The sequence below is a fragment of the Tamandua tetradactyla genome, chromosome 10 (assembly GCF_023851605.1).
Source record: "Tamandua tetradactyla isolate mTamTet1 chromosome 10, mTamTet1.pri, whole genome shotgun sequence".
Lineage (NCBI taxonomy): Eukaryota > Metazoa > Chordata > Mammalia > Pilosa > Myrmecophagidae > Tamandua > Tamandua tetradactyla.
Genome location: NC_135336.1, coordinates 99,188,389 through 99,207,782, shown reverse-complemented (window position 1 = coordinate 99,207,782; position 19,394 = coordinate 99,188,389). Strand labels below are relative to the sequence as shown.

General features: G+C 49.6%; 1 protein-coding gene and 1 non-coding gene across 3 annotated transcripts in view; one reads left to right on the top strand and one right to left on the bottom strand.

Annotated features, from left to right (window-relative positions):
* Window positions 1-16,631, top strand: part of C2CD2 (C2 calcium dependent domain containing 2) — a 76,617-nt gene extending 59,986 nt beyond the window's left edge. For both annotated transcript variants that reach the window (XM_077118963.1, XM_077118962.1), the window contains exons 13-14: window positions 1,265-1,589; window positions 13,126-16,631. In XM_077118963.1, coding sequence (XP_076975078.1) covers window positions 1,265-1,589; window positions 13,126-13,400 — 600 coding nt within the window. In that variant the 3' untranslated portion in view covers window positions 13,401-16,631. The remainder of the gene's footprint in view (window positions 1-1,264; window positions 1,590-13,125) is intronic.
* TRNAG-UCC (transfer RNA glycine (anticodon UCC)) lies at window positions 4,685-4,756 on the bottom strand. The gene has a single exon. It is a non-coding gene; the product is annotated as a tRNA-Gly (tRNA).
* Window positions 16,632-19,394: the final 2,763 nt, after the last annotated feature.

Genomic DNA, 19,394 nt, shown 5'->3' with positions numbered 1-19,394 from the left:
CGCTGCTGTCCATGGAGACATGCGTTGGCTGCTTTCTAACCCCCGTGACGTGGAGCTGCCTTCTCGGAGGGGTGGGTTGTGTCGCCAGATACTGTGGAATCCCCAGTCAAAGCAGATCATGTTTTGGAGGGTGCTTTCCCACTTTCTTCCCACCTCTGTTCCCTTTTATATCTCTTCTAATCACTGCCTCCCCCCCACCCCGAGTTTGCATTTTCTTGGCCTCTGTCTTACGTAACCTGGGCTGCAGTTACAAAGTTCCACAAATGGGTGCTCTGTGGAAATTCATTTTCTCATGGTTTGGGAGGCTAGAAATCCAGACATTGTGGTATTGGCAAGGCTGTGCTCCCTCTGAAGGGAGACTCTGTTCCTTGCTTGTCCCCTGGCTTCTGGTGTTTGCTGGAGGTCCTTAGCGTTCCTAGGCCTGCAGGCACCTCACTCCTGTCTCTGCCTCTGCCGTCACATGCCGTCTCCCCTATGTCCGTGTGCCCACATGTCCTCCTCTGAGGACACCACTCATCTTGGATCAGGGCCCACCCTAGTCCAGGCTGACTTCATGTTTTATTTCACTAACGCTGTGGAGTGCAATATACCGGAGATGGGCTGGCTTTTACAGTGGGGATTTATTCGTTTATAAACTGACAGTTCTGAGGCCGTGAAAATGTCCAAATCTAGGGGTCACCAAAACGATCCCTTCTTCCTGAAGACAGGCTGCTGGCCACCCAGAGCTCCTCTGCCGAATGGCCGGACACACGGCAGCAGCAGCTGGTCTCTCCTCTTCCCGGTTTCGCTGCGTCCAGCTTCCGGCTTCACTGGCTTCCTCAGTGTCTGTGGCTTCCTCACTCGGCTTCTGTGTCTTTTTCTCCTCGTCTTCTGTGTGTCTTTCTCTGAATTTCATCCTGTTATAAAGGACTCCAGTAAGAGGATGGAGACCCACCTGGGGCAGACTCAACTGAAATAACCTGATGGAAAGGTCCACCCGCACTAGGTCTACACCCGCACTAGGTCTACACCCGCACTAGGTCTACACCCGCAGGAATGGATCAGCTTTAAGAACATGATCTTCTGGGGTCCATGAAGCCTCCAGACCATCATACTTCATTTAAGCAACCACATCTTTAAGGACCCTGTTTCTCCAAAAGGGCACTTTCCACAGGACAGGATTTAGGGTTTAGGACTAGAGTGTGTCTTTGTGGGGGGTGGGGGGAGCTGGGGTGCGGGGACAGTGTTCCCCACAACAGCCCCTGATGGTGCCTGTGCCCTACAGACCTCACTGTCTCAGGACAGCGCAGCCGCCCTGATGCTGGACTACGCGGCTTCCATGGACAGTGCCGGCCAGGAGGGCACCCAGCGCGGCCCGGAGGCGGCTGATGCATCCAGCCCCCCCCCAGAGGACGACCTGCCGGCCCCGGCCTCGCCTGCCCGTGAGCCCTTGGAGAACGAACTTGATTCCTGGGGCGTGGCAGAGGAGTCCCAGGCTGCGGGCTGGAGCAACCAGGCCCCGCTGGACCTGGCCGGGGACCTGGGTGGGGACGAGCTGTCTGAGAGCTCCCTGAGTGTCTCTGAGTCGGGACCCGCAAGAAAGCGTAAAGGTACCTGCTTCCGTCGCCTGCTGGACTGTCCACTTGGTGGCTCCGGCGCTCGTGCTACTTTCCAAGCTAGATTTCAGTTTTTATCATCTGTTTTCTTTGCCTTCATCCTCTACAAACTCCATCCCACCCTCACTGCACCCACCCCTCGGAAAGCACCCTATGTTCTGTGCTGAGCCCACTGAGTCTGGGTTTAGGCTCAGGCCCTGGGGTGGGGGAGAATATTCAGGTCCCTACTGAGTGTGAGTGGCTTGTTCTGATCCTTTGATGAGCTCATCTCTCTCCATTTAGGGCCCAGTTTGTGTTCCCCTCAAGGTTTTTACAGGGGTCCCCAAAAGCCATATACAGTGAAGGGGTCAGAGGGCAAAGCTGGGCAGAGACTGGCCACTCAGAGTCCCCTCCAACTGAACAAAACCCAACCTCACCACATGAACCTAATCAGATCTGCAGCAAGAGAAGCTCCCCTCCTCCCTAGAGCAATCTATCAATTGCCTTCACTGAGTGTGTTTGCAGGAAGGAGGTAAGCAGCTCACGCATGACTGGCTTCCATTAGCACTGAATACCTCACAACTGGAAGTTTCTTGCACGTGTGCAGTTTTATGCAGGCAGTGCCTCAGAGGTAATCGCAACCTAAGTATATTTGCCGAAGGAAAGTGGTCTTGTGGCTCAGTGTCCACTGCATTTGCACCAGGTCCTGACCCTTTAGGGAAGACGCCACGAGCCTCAGCTTCCTGCAGGGACAGCGCTCAGCTTGTGTGTCCAGCTCCCCCAGACTCACCCACCAAACAAAAATAAGGAAACCCAGTGCAGAGGAGACGGCCGGCTGGAATACAGGTGCTAAAGCAAGGCTGTGGCCAGTGGATGAGCTCAGGGTGAGCCCTGGTGGAGGCTCAGGGCACCCCTCCCCTTCAATAGGACGTGGTGCCCCAAAGGTGTGCAGTTGAGGAGCTGGGGGTGGGGGAAGCCATGTCTGCTTGCTCTGCTGCGACTTCTCTTCTCCTTTGTGCTCGTTGCTGGGGACAGTGGTTCTCAACCAGGGGTCGTTGTGCACCCCCCAGGAGACACCTGGCAGTGTTGGGAGATATTTTTGGTTGTCACAACTGAGTGTGAAGTGTGTATGTGCGTGCATGCATTTGCTACTACCATTTAGGGGATGGAGGCCAGGGATGCTGCTAAGCGTGCCACAGCACCCAGGACAGCAGAGAATGGTCAGGCCTCAGGGTCCCTGGTGCCGAGGTTGGGAACCTGCTGCAGAATGTCCTTCTGTCTGTCCATCCTCGCCCCCACCTCTTTCCTTCTTTTTGTGTCATGCCTCTCAGCTGTTGGGTGGTTGCTGCTTTCACCCATGACCAACCCACCTTGCCTAAGTGGCGGGGGAAGGAGAGGTGGGAGGGAGAGAAGAGGAAGGAGAGAGAGGGCAGACTCCCAGCATGCAGTTTCCAGGACACAAACCTGAGGAACGAAGCTACTTGCCTCTGGGGCTGGCCCCCGGGTGGCTTGGGAAGCTGTGACCTTGGGCGTGACCTCTATGTCCGACTCCCTTGCTTCTGTTCATAAAACTTGGGTTCAGAGTATGTAAATGGGACTTGAATGTGTGTGGGTCCGCTCTGGATGTACACACACCTCTGAAGGGAGAAGCCTTGCCGCTGGGCAAGGTAGAAATAAGGAAGTAGGGGAGGGGGATGCCCCTTCTCTCCTTTCTCCCAGTGGTCCATTCCTCTCCCCCCAGCCTTGCAGCCTCCCTCCTCTGTCTGAAATGCTTCGCCTTGACACACCCAACAGATCCAAAGGCCAGTATTCATTCATCCCATCAGTTCCTCCTTCCCTCCCACTTTTTTTTCCCCAGAGAAGCAGTTTGCCTGTAGTAGCTTGTGTGATGGCCATCTGTTCCTTTCCTGGCCAGGTGGATGAACACTGCCTCAAAAAAGGGGTCTTCGAGGCCCTGGGTGTCAGGCAGGTGTGCTGGGGGCTGCCCCCAACATTGGCTTCTGGTCCACTCCAGATGGCTGGCATTTGAGAATGCAGCAAGGACATTAGCTGGGCAGCGCATTCCATCCCTACCAGCACGCCCACCTAGACCAAAGATTCTTTAAAAGGACACACTTGGCAGTGTTTTTAAAATTGGTTTTCATGCCGGCATTTTCTAGAAGATTTGTGCTCAGCTTCTCCAGGTGACTGTGTCAGAATGTGAGATGATTGTGTGTCATGGCTCCAAATGGTTTTGGTTTTCCACCCCAAACTTGAAATTGGAGGTGCAGGGAACAGCTCTGGGGAGTTTTTGCTCATTTTTAAACTAAAGCTAAGTTTTTCGTGTAAGAACCACCTGTATCTTCTGACTTAGCGGGAATTCTCCAGGAGTACCTGGATGTTTAGAATCCCCCTGGAATTTGCTGGCTGAAAGGGTCTGTATTGTGACGTTGCAGCCAGTACTGAAATTCATGCCCAAAATCTAGGCTTATTTTTAGTTGAAAAATATATAGCTTGAGCTTTTGATAAAAAACCTTGCCAATGTCCTGCATAACCACTGTACGTATATATGTACATATAACGTAAATGGCTCCAACACTCACTGTCTTTCATTCTTATTTTGTTCTTGCATACTTTTTTCCCTTTTGCTTCTCTGATTTCATCCTGCTCTCATGCTCTGTTAACATAAGAGGATCGCTATGCCAACCAGAATTAATTGCCTGCACAGTAAGTTATTTTCATCTTATATGTTTTTAAAAGAACAAAGTGTAGCCTTATTATGAGAAAAATGTATAGTACTATATCAGAGCAGGGAGTTGCTTCCCTGTCCCTTCCTTTATTCCCCTCTGTTTCCCTTTTTTATTCCCAGGTTGCTAGTGCTGCCATTTTCTTCCTTAGAAGCACCTGGCTCGGGTTAGCACAGCACCCAGCTCAGGTTAGCACAGCACCTATGCCTCTGCTGGGCAGGCTGCCATGTCCTCTGAGGCCACAGGACACCTCTCAGGAAGGGTGACTCCCAGGACCTCCTGCACTTCTACTAAGTAGCCATTCTTGCAAGTGGACCATCTGTGTTTCAAATTAAAATCTAAAGCCGTGCTTTGGGGAGCAAGCTCATTTTTTTGGGGGGGTGGTACATGGCCTGGGAATCGAACCCAGGTCTCCCGCTTGGAAGGCAGGCATTCTAACCACTGAACCACCCATGCACCCCAGCAAACTAACTTTAAGCTTGGTTTTGGCCATTGTTTTCTTGCCTACTGGGCTTTAGGATGGATTCTGCACTTAGCTATTAATATCTGTTAGAATCCATAGAAAAATAGGAATAAATTAGGAAACTTTGCCACATTAATGTTATAATATGTGGTCTTTACCTTTGTGATTTTTTGTTTTAATCTTGCTGGACTCAGGAAAAGACAAATCCCCCATTAAAAAAATATTTTAAAATTGTGAAATGTATATGCAGAAAAGCAATGAATTTCAAAGTACAGTTTAACAAATAGAGTAAATTTGAAAGTATAGTATGGGTTATAGTTCCTCAGTTTCAGAAATTTCCCTCTGGTTGTTCTAATACATCAGAAACCAAAAAAAAACATCTACAAAATAATTCAGCAGTCACAATCATTTGTTAAATCCCAGCTTCTCTGTTACAGCTCTTCCCTCTCATTTGATTAGCTTCTCAATATTCAGGACAAATCCCCTATTTTTATAGTCTGGAAATTTGCCTCAAATTTCACATAACCACTGGTGGATTTTTCTCCTAAGAAATCTTTAAGGCTGAGAGTGGGGCCTTGTGTTGGTTTGAAAGTATCTTGTACCCCAGAAAAGCCATGTTTTAATCCTGAGCCAATCTTGTAGGAGCAGCCTTTCTTTTGATCCTGATTCAATACTGTAGGCTGGAAACTTTTGATTAGATTATTTCCACAGAGATGTGATATGCCCGATTGTGGGTATGACTCTTTGATTAAATGGAGATGTGACTCCACCCATTTCAAGTGGGTCTTGACTCGTTTACTGGAATCCTTTAGAAGCGGAAACATTTTGGAGAGAGTCAGGAAGTGACAGAAACCTCAGGGCTGACGGAGCAGAGCTGATACAGATATGGACACTTAGAGAACAGAGACACAGATGTTTGGAGATGCTGGGAGCCCAGTAGACATTTCCATGAGAAGTTAAGCAAGACAGAACCTGGAGAGAGCCAAGGGAAGCCAAGAGATGAAGGCAAGCCCCAGGAAGCAAAATGAGGGACCCCCACAGGAACAGAAGCTGAAAGCAACAGAGCCCAGGAAAATTAAGGTTATCTTTCCCTGGATGCCCTAGTTTGGACATTATTATAGGCTTAGAACTGTAAACTTATAACTTATTAAATTCCCCTTTTTAAAAGTCATTCCAGCTCTGGTAGACTGCATTCCAGCAGCTTGCAAATTAATACAGGCCTCTTGGGGTAGGTAGGGTGGCCTGGAATAAGTTGCAAGGTTTTATAAAATCAAAATAGCAACAACTACTCTTGTCCTATTGCTCACTCCCCAGTCAGCACAGGGAAACAAGTTCCGTGGGATCCAAGCCAACCATGACTTACAGAGTGTTAGTTGTCATCGGTAGAGGCAGGCAGACAAGTAAAACCAACACAGTGTTATTTCCCAGCAGACAAGAAACTGCTTGTCCATGTTTTACTCCATGGTGGAGGTGCCACACCAGATAGCCAGTCACCCCGAAGACAATTGCAGCATAGCAGCTGAGTTCGAATCAACTTCTAAAATTTTCTTTGGAAATGAAAAACTAAGTAATACCTGCTGTGCTCGTTTGCAAGCTGCCAGAATACCACATACCAGAGCTGGAACTGCTTTTTAAAATGGGAATTTAATAAGTTACAAGTTTATAGCTCTAAGGAAGTAAAAGTGTCCAAATTAAGGCATGAACAAGAGGTTACCTTCACTCAAGGAAGGCCGATGGGGTCAGGAGCCCCTCTATCAGCTGGGAAGTCATGTGACTGGCATCTGCTGGTCCCTTGCTCCTGGGCTCTGTTGCCTTCAGCCTCTGTTCCTGTGGGGGTTCCTCACTTTGCTTCTCTGGGTCTGGCTTTCATCTCTTGTCTTTCCTTGATTCTCTCCAGCTTCTGGCTTGCTTAACATCTTATGATGATGTCTGCTGGGCTCCAAGCATCTCCAAACATCCGTGTCTCTGTTCTCCGTGTGTCCGTATCTGTGTCAGTTCTGCTGTGAAGTTCCTGTCAGCACTGAGTCTTCTGTCATTTCTCTCATTTCTGACTCTCTCCAAAATGTTTCCTCTTTTAAAGGATTCCCATAAACTAATCAAGACCTACCTGGAATGGATGGAGTCACATCTCTACCCAGCCAAAAGTGAACACCCTTTGATGTGGGCATGCCATATCTCCTTGGAGATAATATAAGCAAAAGACACCAATTTCCATTATTAAATCAGGATTAAAAGAAAGGCTGCTCCACCAGATGGAATCAGGATTAAAACATGGCTTTTCTGGGGTACAGAATGCTTTCAAACCAGCACACTTGTTTCGGGTATCACTGCTTATCCCAGTCATCGTTCACATTGGATGAGTGAGTCTCCTGGCCCTGCCGATGGGTTTGTATTGCTAGAATGTTCTGTCCCACCCACATCACCAGTGTCCCTTTATCGAGAATTACATTGTTCTGGAAATCCTGGCAGAGTCCGTGCCCAGCTGAGGGTTTGGCTCTGTGACCACTCTGAGAAGCACGGCCCACCCATTCTGTCTCGGGGACCCCACCCCACTGAGCACCGACACACCTTTTCCCAGCTGGCTACCACGTGGGGACAGGACTCGCACTCTTTCAGCTTACCCACCATCCTGAGCAGCACAGAAAAGAGCGTGGGTGTGAGAACACGGGCCACAGAGAAAGCCTGGCTCTCCCCCAGGCCCACTCTACTGAGTGCCTCACCTGGCGCAGAGCACATCGCCTCTTGAGCCTCGGTTTCCTCGTCTGAACTACTGCAGAGGATGTTGGAAGATTTCAGCCCAGTACTCTGGATCCTCACATGCCATCCTTTGCACGAGAAGCCGATGTCGTCCCCATGGAAGCCGTGATAAGCCAATTAGAGGAACACATGGGCCCTGACGAATTATGCTAATGACTCCAGGAAGATTTGCAGAGGGACCTGTCATGTTGAATGACGACATTTTACAAAGCAACAGGTCTGTCTGTCCCAGAGGGCCATGCTGTGGTCATGAACAAGGATGGAATTTCTTGTAGATATTGAACAGAAAGTAGCTCCATCTTAGGTCTGCCAGTGCTGTGCGTGGAAGCAGGCACAGGGTCAGCTGGACAAGGAGATGCCTACCAGTCCTTAGATCGTGGGGCAAGCTGCAGCCAGCAGCCGCTGACTTCAAATCCAATCTGTTACACAATCTTTCTAGTCTACCGATTTTATGTACAGGTGAAATTCCTTGGTCATCTTATCTTAATACGGCAAGAATTTGAATTTTAGGCTTAAAGTGAAATTTCACTTAGATGTGTTAAAGCAATTGCTTGAAAATGTGCACGTTCCCTTTTCCAATGCGTTGAACATAGCCATTCCCTGCCCAACCCCCTCTTAACCCAGTGCAAATCCTCGCCTCTCTGGCAGGGTGCCTGCAGCCAGGGCTTGTGTCCCCGTCTCCTCCACACAGCCCTGCCCCTACTCGGCACATCCCAGAGACAGTCAGATGTGAAGAGCCTCAGAAGACATCCGAGCTCCCTCGCTCAGGTCCCTTCCCCCAGGTGGCAGCAGGTGGTCCTTGGCACAGGGCTCCAGGTAGTCCAAAGAACAGGGGAGGCCAACCTGACCCAGACGAGTGCTTTTCAACCCCAGCTGCACGCTGGAATCTCCCATGATGAGGGGGGACTGCTGTTAAAGGTGCTCATGTCCTGCCCCCTGGCCGCAGGAGGTTGCCCACCTTGGGGGGCAGAGGGGTGGGGACGAGGCCCAGAAGTGAGAGTGAGCGAGGCGAGCAGGTGGCTGCTGAGGTCCCTGCCCTCGGGCGATGCTTGCATTGAGGAAAGGCCAGTCTCCTGGGTCTGTGGCTCTGGGATGCCTGGTCCTGTCGCCGACGGCCCCTCATGCCATCCTAGGCAGAGACAGACTGGCCGGTCCCACCAAATCCTCTCTGAAACCTCCTTTTTCAGCCTGGGAGAAACCAATGGTTCTGGGGATAGCTGCGGGGAGCGGCCCCTTCCCCAATCTCAGCATCTGTTTGCCTAACGAGGAAGGGGAGTGGAAGTCAGCTGCGGCTGCTGTGCCCGTTTTATAGTCAGCACCATGCCAGCTGCCAGCCGATGTCACCATCCAGAGACATTCACAGAGTCACCGTCTTCAGGATTTTGTCCAGAGTTTTACCGGGCCTCAGACTTTAGGAATTCAAAGAAGTTGCAAAAGAGGGGCCTGAGGATCATATGAGAGACATCACCGCGAGAGGACACTGGAGAGGCTGGCAGAGGGCGGCAGAGCCAGCTGGTGTGGCTGGAAGGGTCTGTCGGTGGCTGTCCAGTCCCACGCCTTTTCCAAACCCAGGAAGATGGACGCTGGAGGCTCGGGGTCCTCTCCTGGAAGCTAGCTCAGCAGCTTCCAGCCACCCAGGCAAGGGGGCAGGCCCTGTGCGCATGAGGAGAAGGAGGGAAAGGCCCTTTTAGGGTTGGCAAGGCAGAGACCAATTCCAGGAAAAATCCTAATTATGAGCTGAAACTTACACTTGCTATTTAAGAAATGGAAAAGCCCCGTTTCTGCTGGGAGCTTAGCATGGCCTGAGGACTGGAATGTCAGCCCGCATTCTCCAGCACGCTGTACTTTCCGCCGACTTGCGTCTCTGAAATCAGAGGAGAAAGGGCTTTCTGAAGAGGGGACAGCACAGCCTTGGCCCCACCCCACCAGGTTCCTTTACTGACCTTTAGTGAGATACTATCCTCCAGCTAAAACGCTCATTTAAACAAACAACATAGTTAGAACTATGGACCTAGCCCTACCCATTTCTTCTGTGAAATTGAGCCATGGAATTGCAATCTGCCCGTTCAATAAGGGTTTTAAAGAGGGTCGGTTTGGTAACCAAACCGACCCTCTGCCCCAAAGAATGGACCATCGTGCTAACCGTGATAAAAAGTACGCCTGTTTTATAAGAGGGAAAAGCGCGAATGTCCGGGCTTCTCCCCAGACCTGTGAAGTCGGATTTTCCCTGCGAGGGACCAGACACCTGTCGTCTCAGGGAGATGCTGGGTGACGCAGGTGGGTCGGGTCGGAGGAGCTGCTGTACTGCTCCTTCCTGGCTCCTGACTCTTCTGGGTGACATGCCCGGGTCTGGGGGCCAAACAGAAGGACGCAGGGTGTTTCCCAGCCTTCACGTGAAGGACAGTGCCAGGCGGCAGTGCCTTCCCTTTTCCCTCCCCTTCGCCTCCTCCCTTCTGCTCACACCTCCAGAGCCCAGACCACATTTCAGCGCTAGGTACCTGGGAGACGGGCTTGGGAGACTGGCCCTTCGGGGAGCACTCCCTGCTGCCAGGAGTCACAGCGCCTCGTCCTCCAGTTCACCCGGGGCTGGATTGGGGTGCCCCCCGCTGCCTGGGGTGGAAACCCCAACGATTCAGACAGACGTCCCAGATCTTCCTGCTGCTTCTCTGTCCCGAGCGTGCCATCAGGAACAACTTCCATCAGCGCCTGGGGGCTGCCAGGCTCACCTGGAGCAGAGCCCTAAGCCACGGTGTCTGTGCTAGTCAGTTTCTCTGGAGAAAGAGAACCAACAGGAGAGATCTGCACATACGAGATGTATAAAGGTGTCTCACGCAACCGTGGGGGCCGGGGGTCCACAATCCACAGGGCAGGCTACAAGGCAGGTGGCTCCGATGCAGGGTCTGGATGAACTCCACAGGAGAGGTTCGCTGGCTGAAGAAACAGAGAAAAATTCCCTCTTCTCCCTTAAAGGTCTTCACCTGATTGGATTTTCTTGTTGTGGGAGGTACGCCTCAGCTGATGGCAGAAGTGATCAGCCACAGAGGCGTTCACCTGGGGGATGACGTAATACACCAGCCCTCCAGTTTATCTACCAGCCTCGAAATAGCCCTGCCGCAGCAGGCAGGCCCGTGCTTGCCCGACCAGACACCTGGGCACATCACCTGGCCAAGTTGAACCTGGACTCACCTATCACAGTCTCTAAGATGAGAAATAACCTCCCGGGGCCCCAAAGCTGAGTGGCCTGGTCAGCTCAGGGCTGCAGGGCTTCTGTCCTGGGAGACCCCATCACTGCACAGGTGGGCATTTTCCCCAGAAGATGCCTTTTGATATATGGGGTAGTTCGCCACATGGCAATCGCTCAAAAATGTGGAAGTTCCCTTTTCTAAGTATTTTGAACACACCTGTGCCTTGCCTGTCTCCGAGCCTGGTGCAGATTCCTTCTGGGGGTGGCTGAGTCCCCACCCCCTGCCTCCCCACAGCCCTGGGCTCAACCCCAAACTCATCAGTGCAGGTTTATTAACCTAGCTAGGGTTTTTATTCCTAGTGTGCTGAGTTTTACAGAGATTTGAATGGCTCCAGGAAATGACTTTTTTTTCTTCTTTTTTTTTTGCATGGGCAGGCACTGGGAATCGAACACGGTTCTCCGGCATGGCCCGCCCAGAAGTGACATTTTATGTCCATCAGATGTAGCACGTTAGACCCATGGACAAGAGTAAAATCATTTACACACGTTTACTTACCCTCCTTTTCACTCCCTTCCCCACAGTCCTTAAAACCCCAGATGCAGACTCCCAACTTTGGATAAATGTTTTTTGTTTTTTTTTTTTAAATCCAAATGAGTCTTCCTAATGGGTTATTTGGCTGTAACCAAAGAAAAATGAAAAAAAAAATATTTTTTTTCTTTGTCAGGTTTGACCAGATTAACTTCAGCCCCTTCCTGGCACTGCCCAGCTTTCTGTGCTCCTGAACCCGGGCAGACTGATCAGGGTCGAGCGGCTCGTCCTGAAAGTCAGGTCCACTCAGCGGCCTCTTAAAGCCTTGTGCATGTGTCTTTCCTCATAGTGCATGTTGAGGATGCATAAACACTTGGACAGGTCTAGGTCAGCTTTCTCCTCCTGCCCTTTACTGCACCGGTTGGCATGTATTTCATGTACCTTCAAGAGTGAATTAATATTCTTTATCCTCTCCATTGAGAGAGGAAAACATAGAGGACTATTTGTGTGACATGGCTATTGAAATACTTGTTGGATTTGTCTATTACAGGGAAGAATGAATTCCTGAATTAATCATAAAGCTCAGGAAAATAATGGTTAGACCTGCCTCCTTGTAAAGCCATGTGCAGATGATAATGAATTTCACAGGCCAGCTTGAAACATTTACTCCCTCAGCTCCTTCACCTTGGCTAATAGGATGTTAAATTAATGTGTAAAAGAGTAAACAGATTAGTAAATTCTTTCTCTTGCTGCTACATTAGCTGGTGCTTAATTTTAACGAACCACTGCTGTTGAAATTGTCATTCCTGCTGTTTTTTTTTTTTTTTTTCTCTCTGTATTCCATGCCCTAAGACCTGGCATCACAGACAGATGGGCCACACCAGGTGAAGTTGAGGTTTTGTAGGTTAAAAATGGCTCAACCTTAGCAATTTCATAGGGCGCCATTGAAGATACATACAATAGAATATGGACTTATAAAAATCCTTAGTCCCAAAAGAACAAATATTATTTTCCTCTCCTAAGAAAGTGATTACCTTTGTTCTCGGGGCCCTAAATTTGGTTTTATTAATGTGCCCATCCTTTTGGGGATAGGTGACAGGGCTCTACCATTTATACTATCTTAGTTTGCCAGGGCTGCCGGATAAATAGCACAGACTGCTTGGCTTAAATAATAGGAATTTACATCCTCACGGTTTTAGAGGCTAGAGGACTGAGGTGAACATTTTGGCAGGGTCGTGTTTCTCTGGAGCCTGTTCTGTTTTGGCGGGGGCTGCCCCCATCTGACCTCTGCCTCCACCACTTGGACATCTCTCTCCCATTTTGCCTCCTACCACGTCCAGATTTCCTTTGCTTGTAAGGACTTTTTTTCTTTAGCCATATTGGGAGAAAGCCCACCCTGATTCAGTCTGGCCTCACCTTAACTAATAGGATCATCAGAGGTCCAGTTTACGAATGAGTTCACGCCCACGGGACAGAAGGTCAGGACACAAACTTGTCTTTCGTGGGGGCGTGATTCAGCCCTTCCCAGCACCCTTCCAAACCAAGGGGAGTGGGTGTGGCAGAGAGGGCCCGGGGAGGGCAGGGCCCCAGCGGGGAGGGCAGGGCCCCAGCGGGGAGGGCAGGGCCCCAGCCGGCCGGCTGCCCTTTGGCTTGATGGGAAAGTCTGAGATGTGAACACCCGGAACAGTCAAGGCCCCCTGCTTCTGCGTTCAGAAGCTCCTCATTTCACGTGGGGGACCTAAGCCTCTCTGCTGGCCACTTTCCACCGGGGCCCCGACGGGCTTTTCATTCACGTCCTCTGGGCTTCCTTTGTCCCTTCGTAGACGGACGAGCTGTTCCCGCGCTCTGTCCCCAGCCCCGCTGACCCACTCTCTCTGCCTCTGCTCTTCCAGGAGGGATTTTAAGGAAGGGTGCGAAGCTGTTCTTCCGCCGGCGACATCGACACAAGGACCCAGGCATGAGCCAGTCACACAATGACCTCGTGTTCCTGCAGCAGCCCGAGGCGGGCAGGACCAAGGCAGTGACTCTCACCAGGATCCTGAACAAGAAACTGCTTTCCAGGCACAGAAGCAAGAGTACCATGAACGGCGTCGCCGGGGACCCACGCGTGGGACCCGCGCCTGCGGCCTCCTGCGCAGCCCACCCCGAAGACCAGCACCCGCGCTAGCTCCTGCCCCGGCCCGAGCGCCCGCCAGCCCACCCGAGCCGCTGCCCTGTCCACCTTGGCTTTTCCCACAACCTGGTCTCTTAAAGGGGGAAAAGCTTGAGTCTCCGATCAGGAGGTTTCCCACAGAGAGAACCCCCGAAGCCCGACTTGCCCCCCAGATGCCCGATGAGACCCAGCGGTCCCACGTCTGGGGCTGTGGTCAAATTTAAGAGTTCGGGTTAAATGGTGGAAGGAGATTTACATTTTAAACTGAATAACAGACCGTAATGGACTGTGCGGAGGGTACGGTCGGGGGACACTCACAAGGGCCATTTGGGGTCCATGCTCAGAGGCACCCCTCTGTGCTGTCACTGTGAAAGGAACATATATGGGTCACCTCTCCTACCTGGCTGCTCAGAATGAAAGAGTGCAGCGGGCCTGGGTACAGGGAGTGGGAACAGGCAGGATTTGGGGGAAATAGAGAAATTTGGGTAGGAATGGAAACATTGTCACAAATGTAAGAAGACATTTGCCTTTGATATTAGCCATATAACTTGAAAAATTATGCAATTACTAAATATATCCTACGCATCTTATGTTGAACACTTTCCTAAGTTTACTTTGAGCCTACTTGCAAATGGAAGTAAGTTATTCTCTGTGGTGTCTGATGCTCTCCCATCCGTGGGGCAGTTGACACCAGGATCATTTTGCTCCCTGGCATACCTGCTAAACAAGAGCGCTGGGCAGCTTCTCAGAGAGAAGTGAGGAACAGTAAGTGACAGCTGATAGAACACCTTATTCGTGAGGGTTCCTTAGTCCAAGCTTGATTTGCCAAATGTTGCCAGCAACCAGAACAAAGGACTTAGAGGGCAAAAGAAGAAATTACTTTGGTCTCAGGTGCCAGTCTGAAATCAGAATGGAAGTTTTATTGACAAATGGGTCAATCTTGCATCCAGTTCCCTTTGTGAGCTCTTCAGCATTCTTCCTTTAATAGTACTCGACACTTTTGTTTTGATTTACAGTGAAAAAAATGATAAACTTGGCCCACAATTTTAGTATTTCTATGCATCTTTCAAACCACTTTCTTCGTTAGTATGCTTTTCTGTCTAAGTGTGGTCACAGTTTTCATCTAGGCCATTCCTTTTGATTGTGTCACTTATCACAGAGGTGCTTAAAGAGCAAATGTCATGGAGTGGAATGTTTTGACAGTTTATTAAGATTCATTTTCCTCCAATAAGATTGAAAAGCCTGTTTTGAAACCTTCACTTTTGCTTAAGCATATATTTCAGGGGTAATAGAGCCTTTGATGAACAAAAACCTTTCTAAAAACTAAAATTATGAGTATTCTTTTTTCTTTCTTTTTTTTGAGGAAGGGATTTGAAAACTTTTAAAAATATTTTAAAATGCACATTTAAAAGTTCTTAAGAGCTCTGGGAATTATCAAGTGACTTTAACATAACTTTTTCACCGTACTTTGTTTTTAAAGGTTATATTCCAACTTTAATCATTTTAAAATTGCACTGGGAGTTCCAAAACATGTTAACAGGAAAGTGGACCACAGAGGTCGGGCGTGCTGATGGTTTGTTTGACTTCAAGTCTTAGAGCTGTTGCTCGTGACATGGGCAGAAGTGGGGATATCGAGAATTCATTCTAAGAGGAGGTTATGTGTCTTAAGAATTTCAAACACCAATCAGAACCCTCCAGGACAATTTTTGCTCTTCTTTTTGAAGGGGAAGGGGATGGTTTTGAAATTCAGATGGAATCCATTTATTCAAGTGTGAAGATTTCAGAGTTTTAGAAGGCACCTTCTTGTGCTCCCAAAAAGTTCTTCGACCATTTCTGTTCCCAGACGGGCCCCGTGAGTGTCCTGCTCACTGTTTAATACCTTTAGCTGGGGCTCGGCTTCCTTGGGTCCCCTGTCACTTAGAACCTTTTGGGGACCTTGACATGGTGGCCAGGCTATGTCTATCCTGCGTGTGTGAAGCAGGTGACTTTAAAATGAGAGGACGTCCAAGTTCCTCTCCTCTGTATGTCAGGCACATGGCCCAATCTCCTCAAGATGCACATGGCTTCCAGCCAGTGGCCTTCTGTGGAGTTGCCGAGGGCCCTACCGTCACCGGGCGGCTTGCAGGGAAATGAAAGAGGAGAGGCTTGGACGTGTGTGTGTTAGGGGAGCATCAGAGGGGGAGCGCCCTGACAACACTGATACTGTGAATACTTCTTTCCCCCAGCTGTGACCCGGGTTTGTTTGTTTGTTTTTTTAACAGTGTCAGGTATTTATGTTCAAGTGAATGTCATGAATGTTAACCCTCAATTAGGATTATACACAAAATGCTAAAAACACTAATTTGTGACACACTTTTATTCCCTTTGCCTTTTTTTTTTTTTAAATCAAGTTGTAGTGGCTTGAGGATTTTTTAAATTTAGACTTGATGACATTTTCGCAGAGGGTTTTAAAGGCGGTTCATCGTGAATCCTGATACTCACGATGTCTGGATCCCGGAAGGAGGTGCCCCCGTGGCTTTTGGTGGCTGCGGCCCCTCCACGCTGGCTTTGTGTACGGGTGTGCATGTGTGCTTGGTGGGGTGGGGGGGCGGTGGGGATTTTCAGTGTGTACATTTTAATGTAGCAGTAACACAGAAGTAGCAATCTCACTATTTCGGTTGAGGAAAAGGTTGTAGACGGAGCACTTTACTGAAATCAGGCTTTGAGTTTAAGTCCAAAGCCAGCCCTTGATTCCTTGTGGTTCTGCGGTGGTGGGCGCTGGAAGTCAGGACGCTTCTCTACCACATGGACAAGGCCTCCTGCCCTGCCCCAAACCTGCCAAGACCTGAATACCAAAGCAGCCGGTGTGGACACTTAAATCCTGCAATGCAAACTCAGGTGACCTTTGATGAATTTTCTTTAGCATTCCTATGTCTGAGGAGGTATCAGAAATAAGGCAGCCTATCTAGTTGACTCCACTGCCAGCTGGTCAGGAATGTACCAGGTGTAGTTTAGGCTTGTAGGTTTTCTTCAATGTCATGTCAACCCTACATTTAAAAAAAGAAGAAAAAGAAAGATTCTAGGTGTGTGCACAGCTTGATGATCGAGTTTGGTGATAAGTTTCCATTACAATGATTGTATTCCTCGGTAGCACTTTAAAAACAAGTTACAGTCCTGTGCAGTTGGGTACTGGGCAGGTTCGTTTGGAGAAAATGTGGTTGAAGCATGGATGAAATTTGAAGAAATAAACGTGCACATGAAACACGAGTTACTGAGTCGCTTTTGCCTCTATCCTGAGTTGTCTCCGAATGATTGCCTTTGCATTGCCAAGCGCCTCAGTGGCCACTGCACACACAGTTAATTGACGCAAAAAAAAAAAGCAAGCCACGTGCTCCTTTTTGCTTCTTCCTGGATTAGTTCCTGGCAGAGGTCTCCTCTCCCAGCAGGCTTCTCATGTGATGTAGGAGCACCCTGTTCAGCTTGGGGCTCATGCCATTCACTGCAGGAAGCCCCAGTGAGCTTTTGGGCACAATGAGTTGTGGATGCTGTACGTGTCAGGGTATGGCCTGGGGTCCCCCAGTGGCAGCGCTTGGGGTGAGGCTGGCCTGGGGGAGTGCATTTGGGATGTTGGGGTACAGGAGTGGCATGGGAAAGAGAGAAGCCAGCACAAGGGTGTACATAGTGGTTGATGCCCTGTGAGGGTGGCTGTGCAAGCTGGGGGACCTGCACGGAGCCCTATCTACTTGGAGCAAAGGGGGAAAGCGCTGATCCTATCCCTATCCCGGTGGGTGGCTGTGTGCAGAGTGGGCTCCTGCGAGGAATGGGGGGTCATGGGTGCAGGGTGGGCACCTGCAGGGCACTCAGCCCGGCCATGTTGGGCAGTTCTGCACTGTGCACGGGGCTAGTGGCCACATGCACAGGACTTGTAGAGGTGACTGGGTTGGGGGTGCACAGAGGTGTCCTTTATGTCCCCACCCACAGGCCCTGCATCTTCTTCACAGGCATCAGTTTGTGTTTCCTTCAGCTTCCCCCACTGCTGTGCCCAAGCATTACAGGACTTGTTTTGAAGAAAGGGGGGTTTGGGGAAATTACCAGACACTCCAGGGTCCCCTCTCCGTCCCCTCTTGTTCATACCCCAACCCTGCCTCAGCTACCCTGACCTACCTGCTGGGTGCAGGGTGGAGGTGGCCGACCCCTCTCTTTCCACCTGGGGATTGGCCTCAGAGGTCCAGATGGAGTCGCAGCTTCAGGAGGTAGAGGGAAGGGTCTGGAAGGATGGTGATGCTTGGCGCCTCGGATTCTAAATCCCCAGCTCTTTGTTCTGGATATTACAAGGTGGTGGTGGCACTGCATCTTGTTTGGAATTAGAGATGCCTCAGGATGGGATGACTGAACTGTCCCTTCCTGTGTGTGACCAGTGGGGTCTCCTTTGGACCATTTGGAGATGGATGAGCTGCTGAAAGGTCAGATTTACTCCTCACCTGAGCTCCTGCTGTCCGGCTCCAGGTCTACGCTGGCTTAATTACTCACTGCAGCCTCCTGCATTAGCTGTGGAATGTGCACCCTTCAGCCCCTTTACATGCCCTACTTTCTAATTGATCTCCCCAAGGTGGCTGCGACCACTGGAGGGACCTGGGCCCTCCCGGTCACCTGTCACTGTGTCCCTGCTGCCCGTGTCACTCATCCCCAGGCTGGCCCCAGCTAGGAGGGCAGTTCCTGAACCCCTTGAGTCTAGGGCAGTGTCCCCACCTGGTAGGGCAGCGATGATGGTCAGCGGAGCACCCTTCTATGAGCAAGTAAGGGGGTTTGCTTCCACCCATCCTACCCCATGCAACCCAATGCCCAGTTTTGGGGCTGAGCAGGACTCAGGAAGGAAGTACATTCAAACATGCTATTGCCCTGTCACCCCTAAAAACCTAGGAGCTATGTGTATATACCAATAAATAGTTTATTAATAAGAAATTGTAGGTTGCTTACAAAAGAGGCCTGGGTATCAGGATGGGTGACAGCGCAGTGCCCTCCTTCTAGGGAGATCTGCCAGGTCCCCCTCCCCAGAGGTGACCCCTTTCACCCAGAGACCAAGCTTAGCCTGGCTGTGCACCACAACTGTCCACAGGGACATTGCTATGTTGTGCCCTACACATGACACAGGCATTTGGAGCTACTGTTATCTTGATGTCATGCAGATCAATAAATTAAAGTTGAATTTTTGGGCTCCTTGGTGTTATAAAAAGCTAGAAAAAGATGTGACCATGTAAGAGCAGACACTAATTGAGCACTTTCTGTGTGCCAGAAATTTTGCAGTGTTTTACGTGTAGTGATCATATACTCCTTGAAACATCCCCATGAGTTTCGAGCTGTCTCAACCTTACAGACCAGGAAGTTGAAGCACAGAGAAGCAACTTGCTCAAGTCACACAAAAGAACCAGAATTTGAGCCCAGCCCTATTTGGCTGGAGAATCAGTGCCCTTAAGACCAAAATTCTGCTGAATTAGACTGCTCTCTACATCTTGCATAGCCAGGTTTTTTTAAAAAAGCTAGAGGTGGGGAGAAGAGATGGTTAAGGATAATAGTCTGCACTCAAGGAGTTTATATTTCAATTAAAAGAAAACTAAAGCTGATGGAACATGTTAGTTGGAAAGTCTCCATCTAAGGCTGAGGGCACTGCGTTGCCTGCTCTTGGGGCCATCCAGTGAAGTGGTTACATCTTGAAGCTACATCTAGTCTCTATTTGGGAAGAATCAAGTGTTCATAGGAAAATTCACTGTTAATAATGGACACTGTTCGCTGTATTTGTTAATCTCCCCTAACTTCTTATTTTTCAAAATTTCAAACCTAAGAATAGTTCTAGTAACCCATATTCTCTTCATCTAGATTCACCAATTTGACCATATTTGTATCTAATAACCAATCGTTTAGCTAACTATATCATCTATCCATCCATCATCCATATCTATCTCTAAATACATCAGTCTATCATGTATCTTCTGTTATCTTTCATCCATCATCTATCCATCCATCCATCATCCA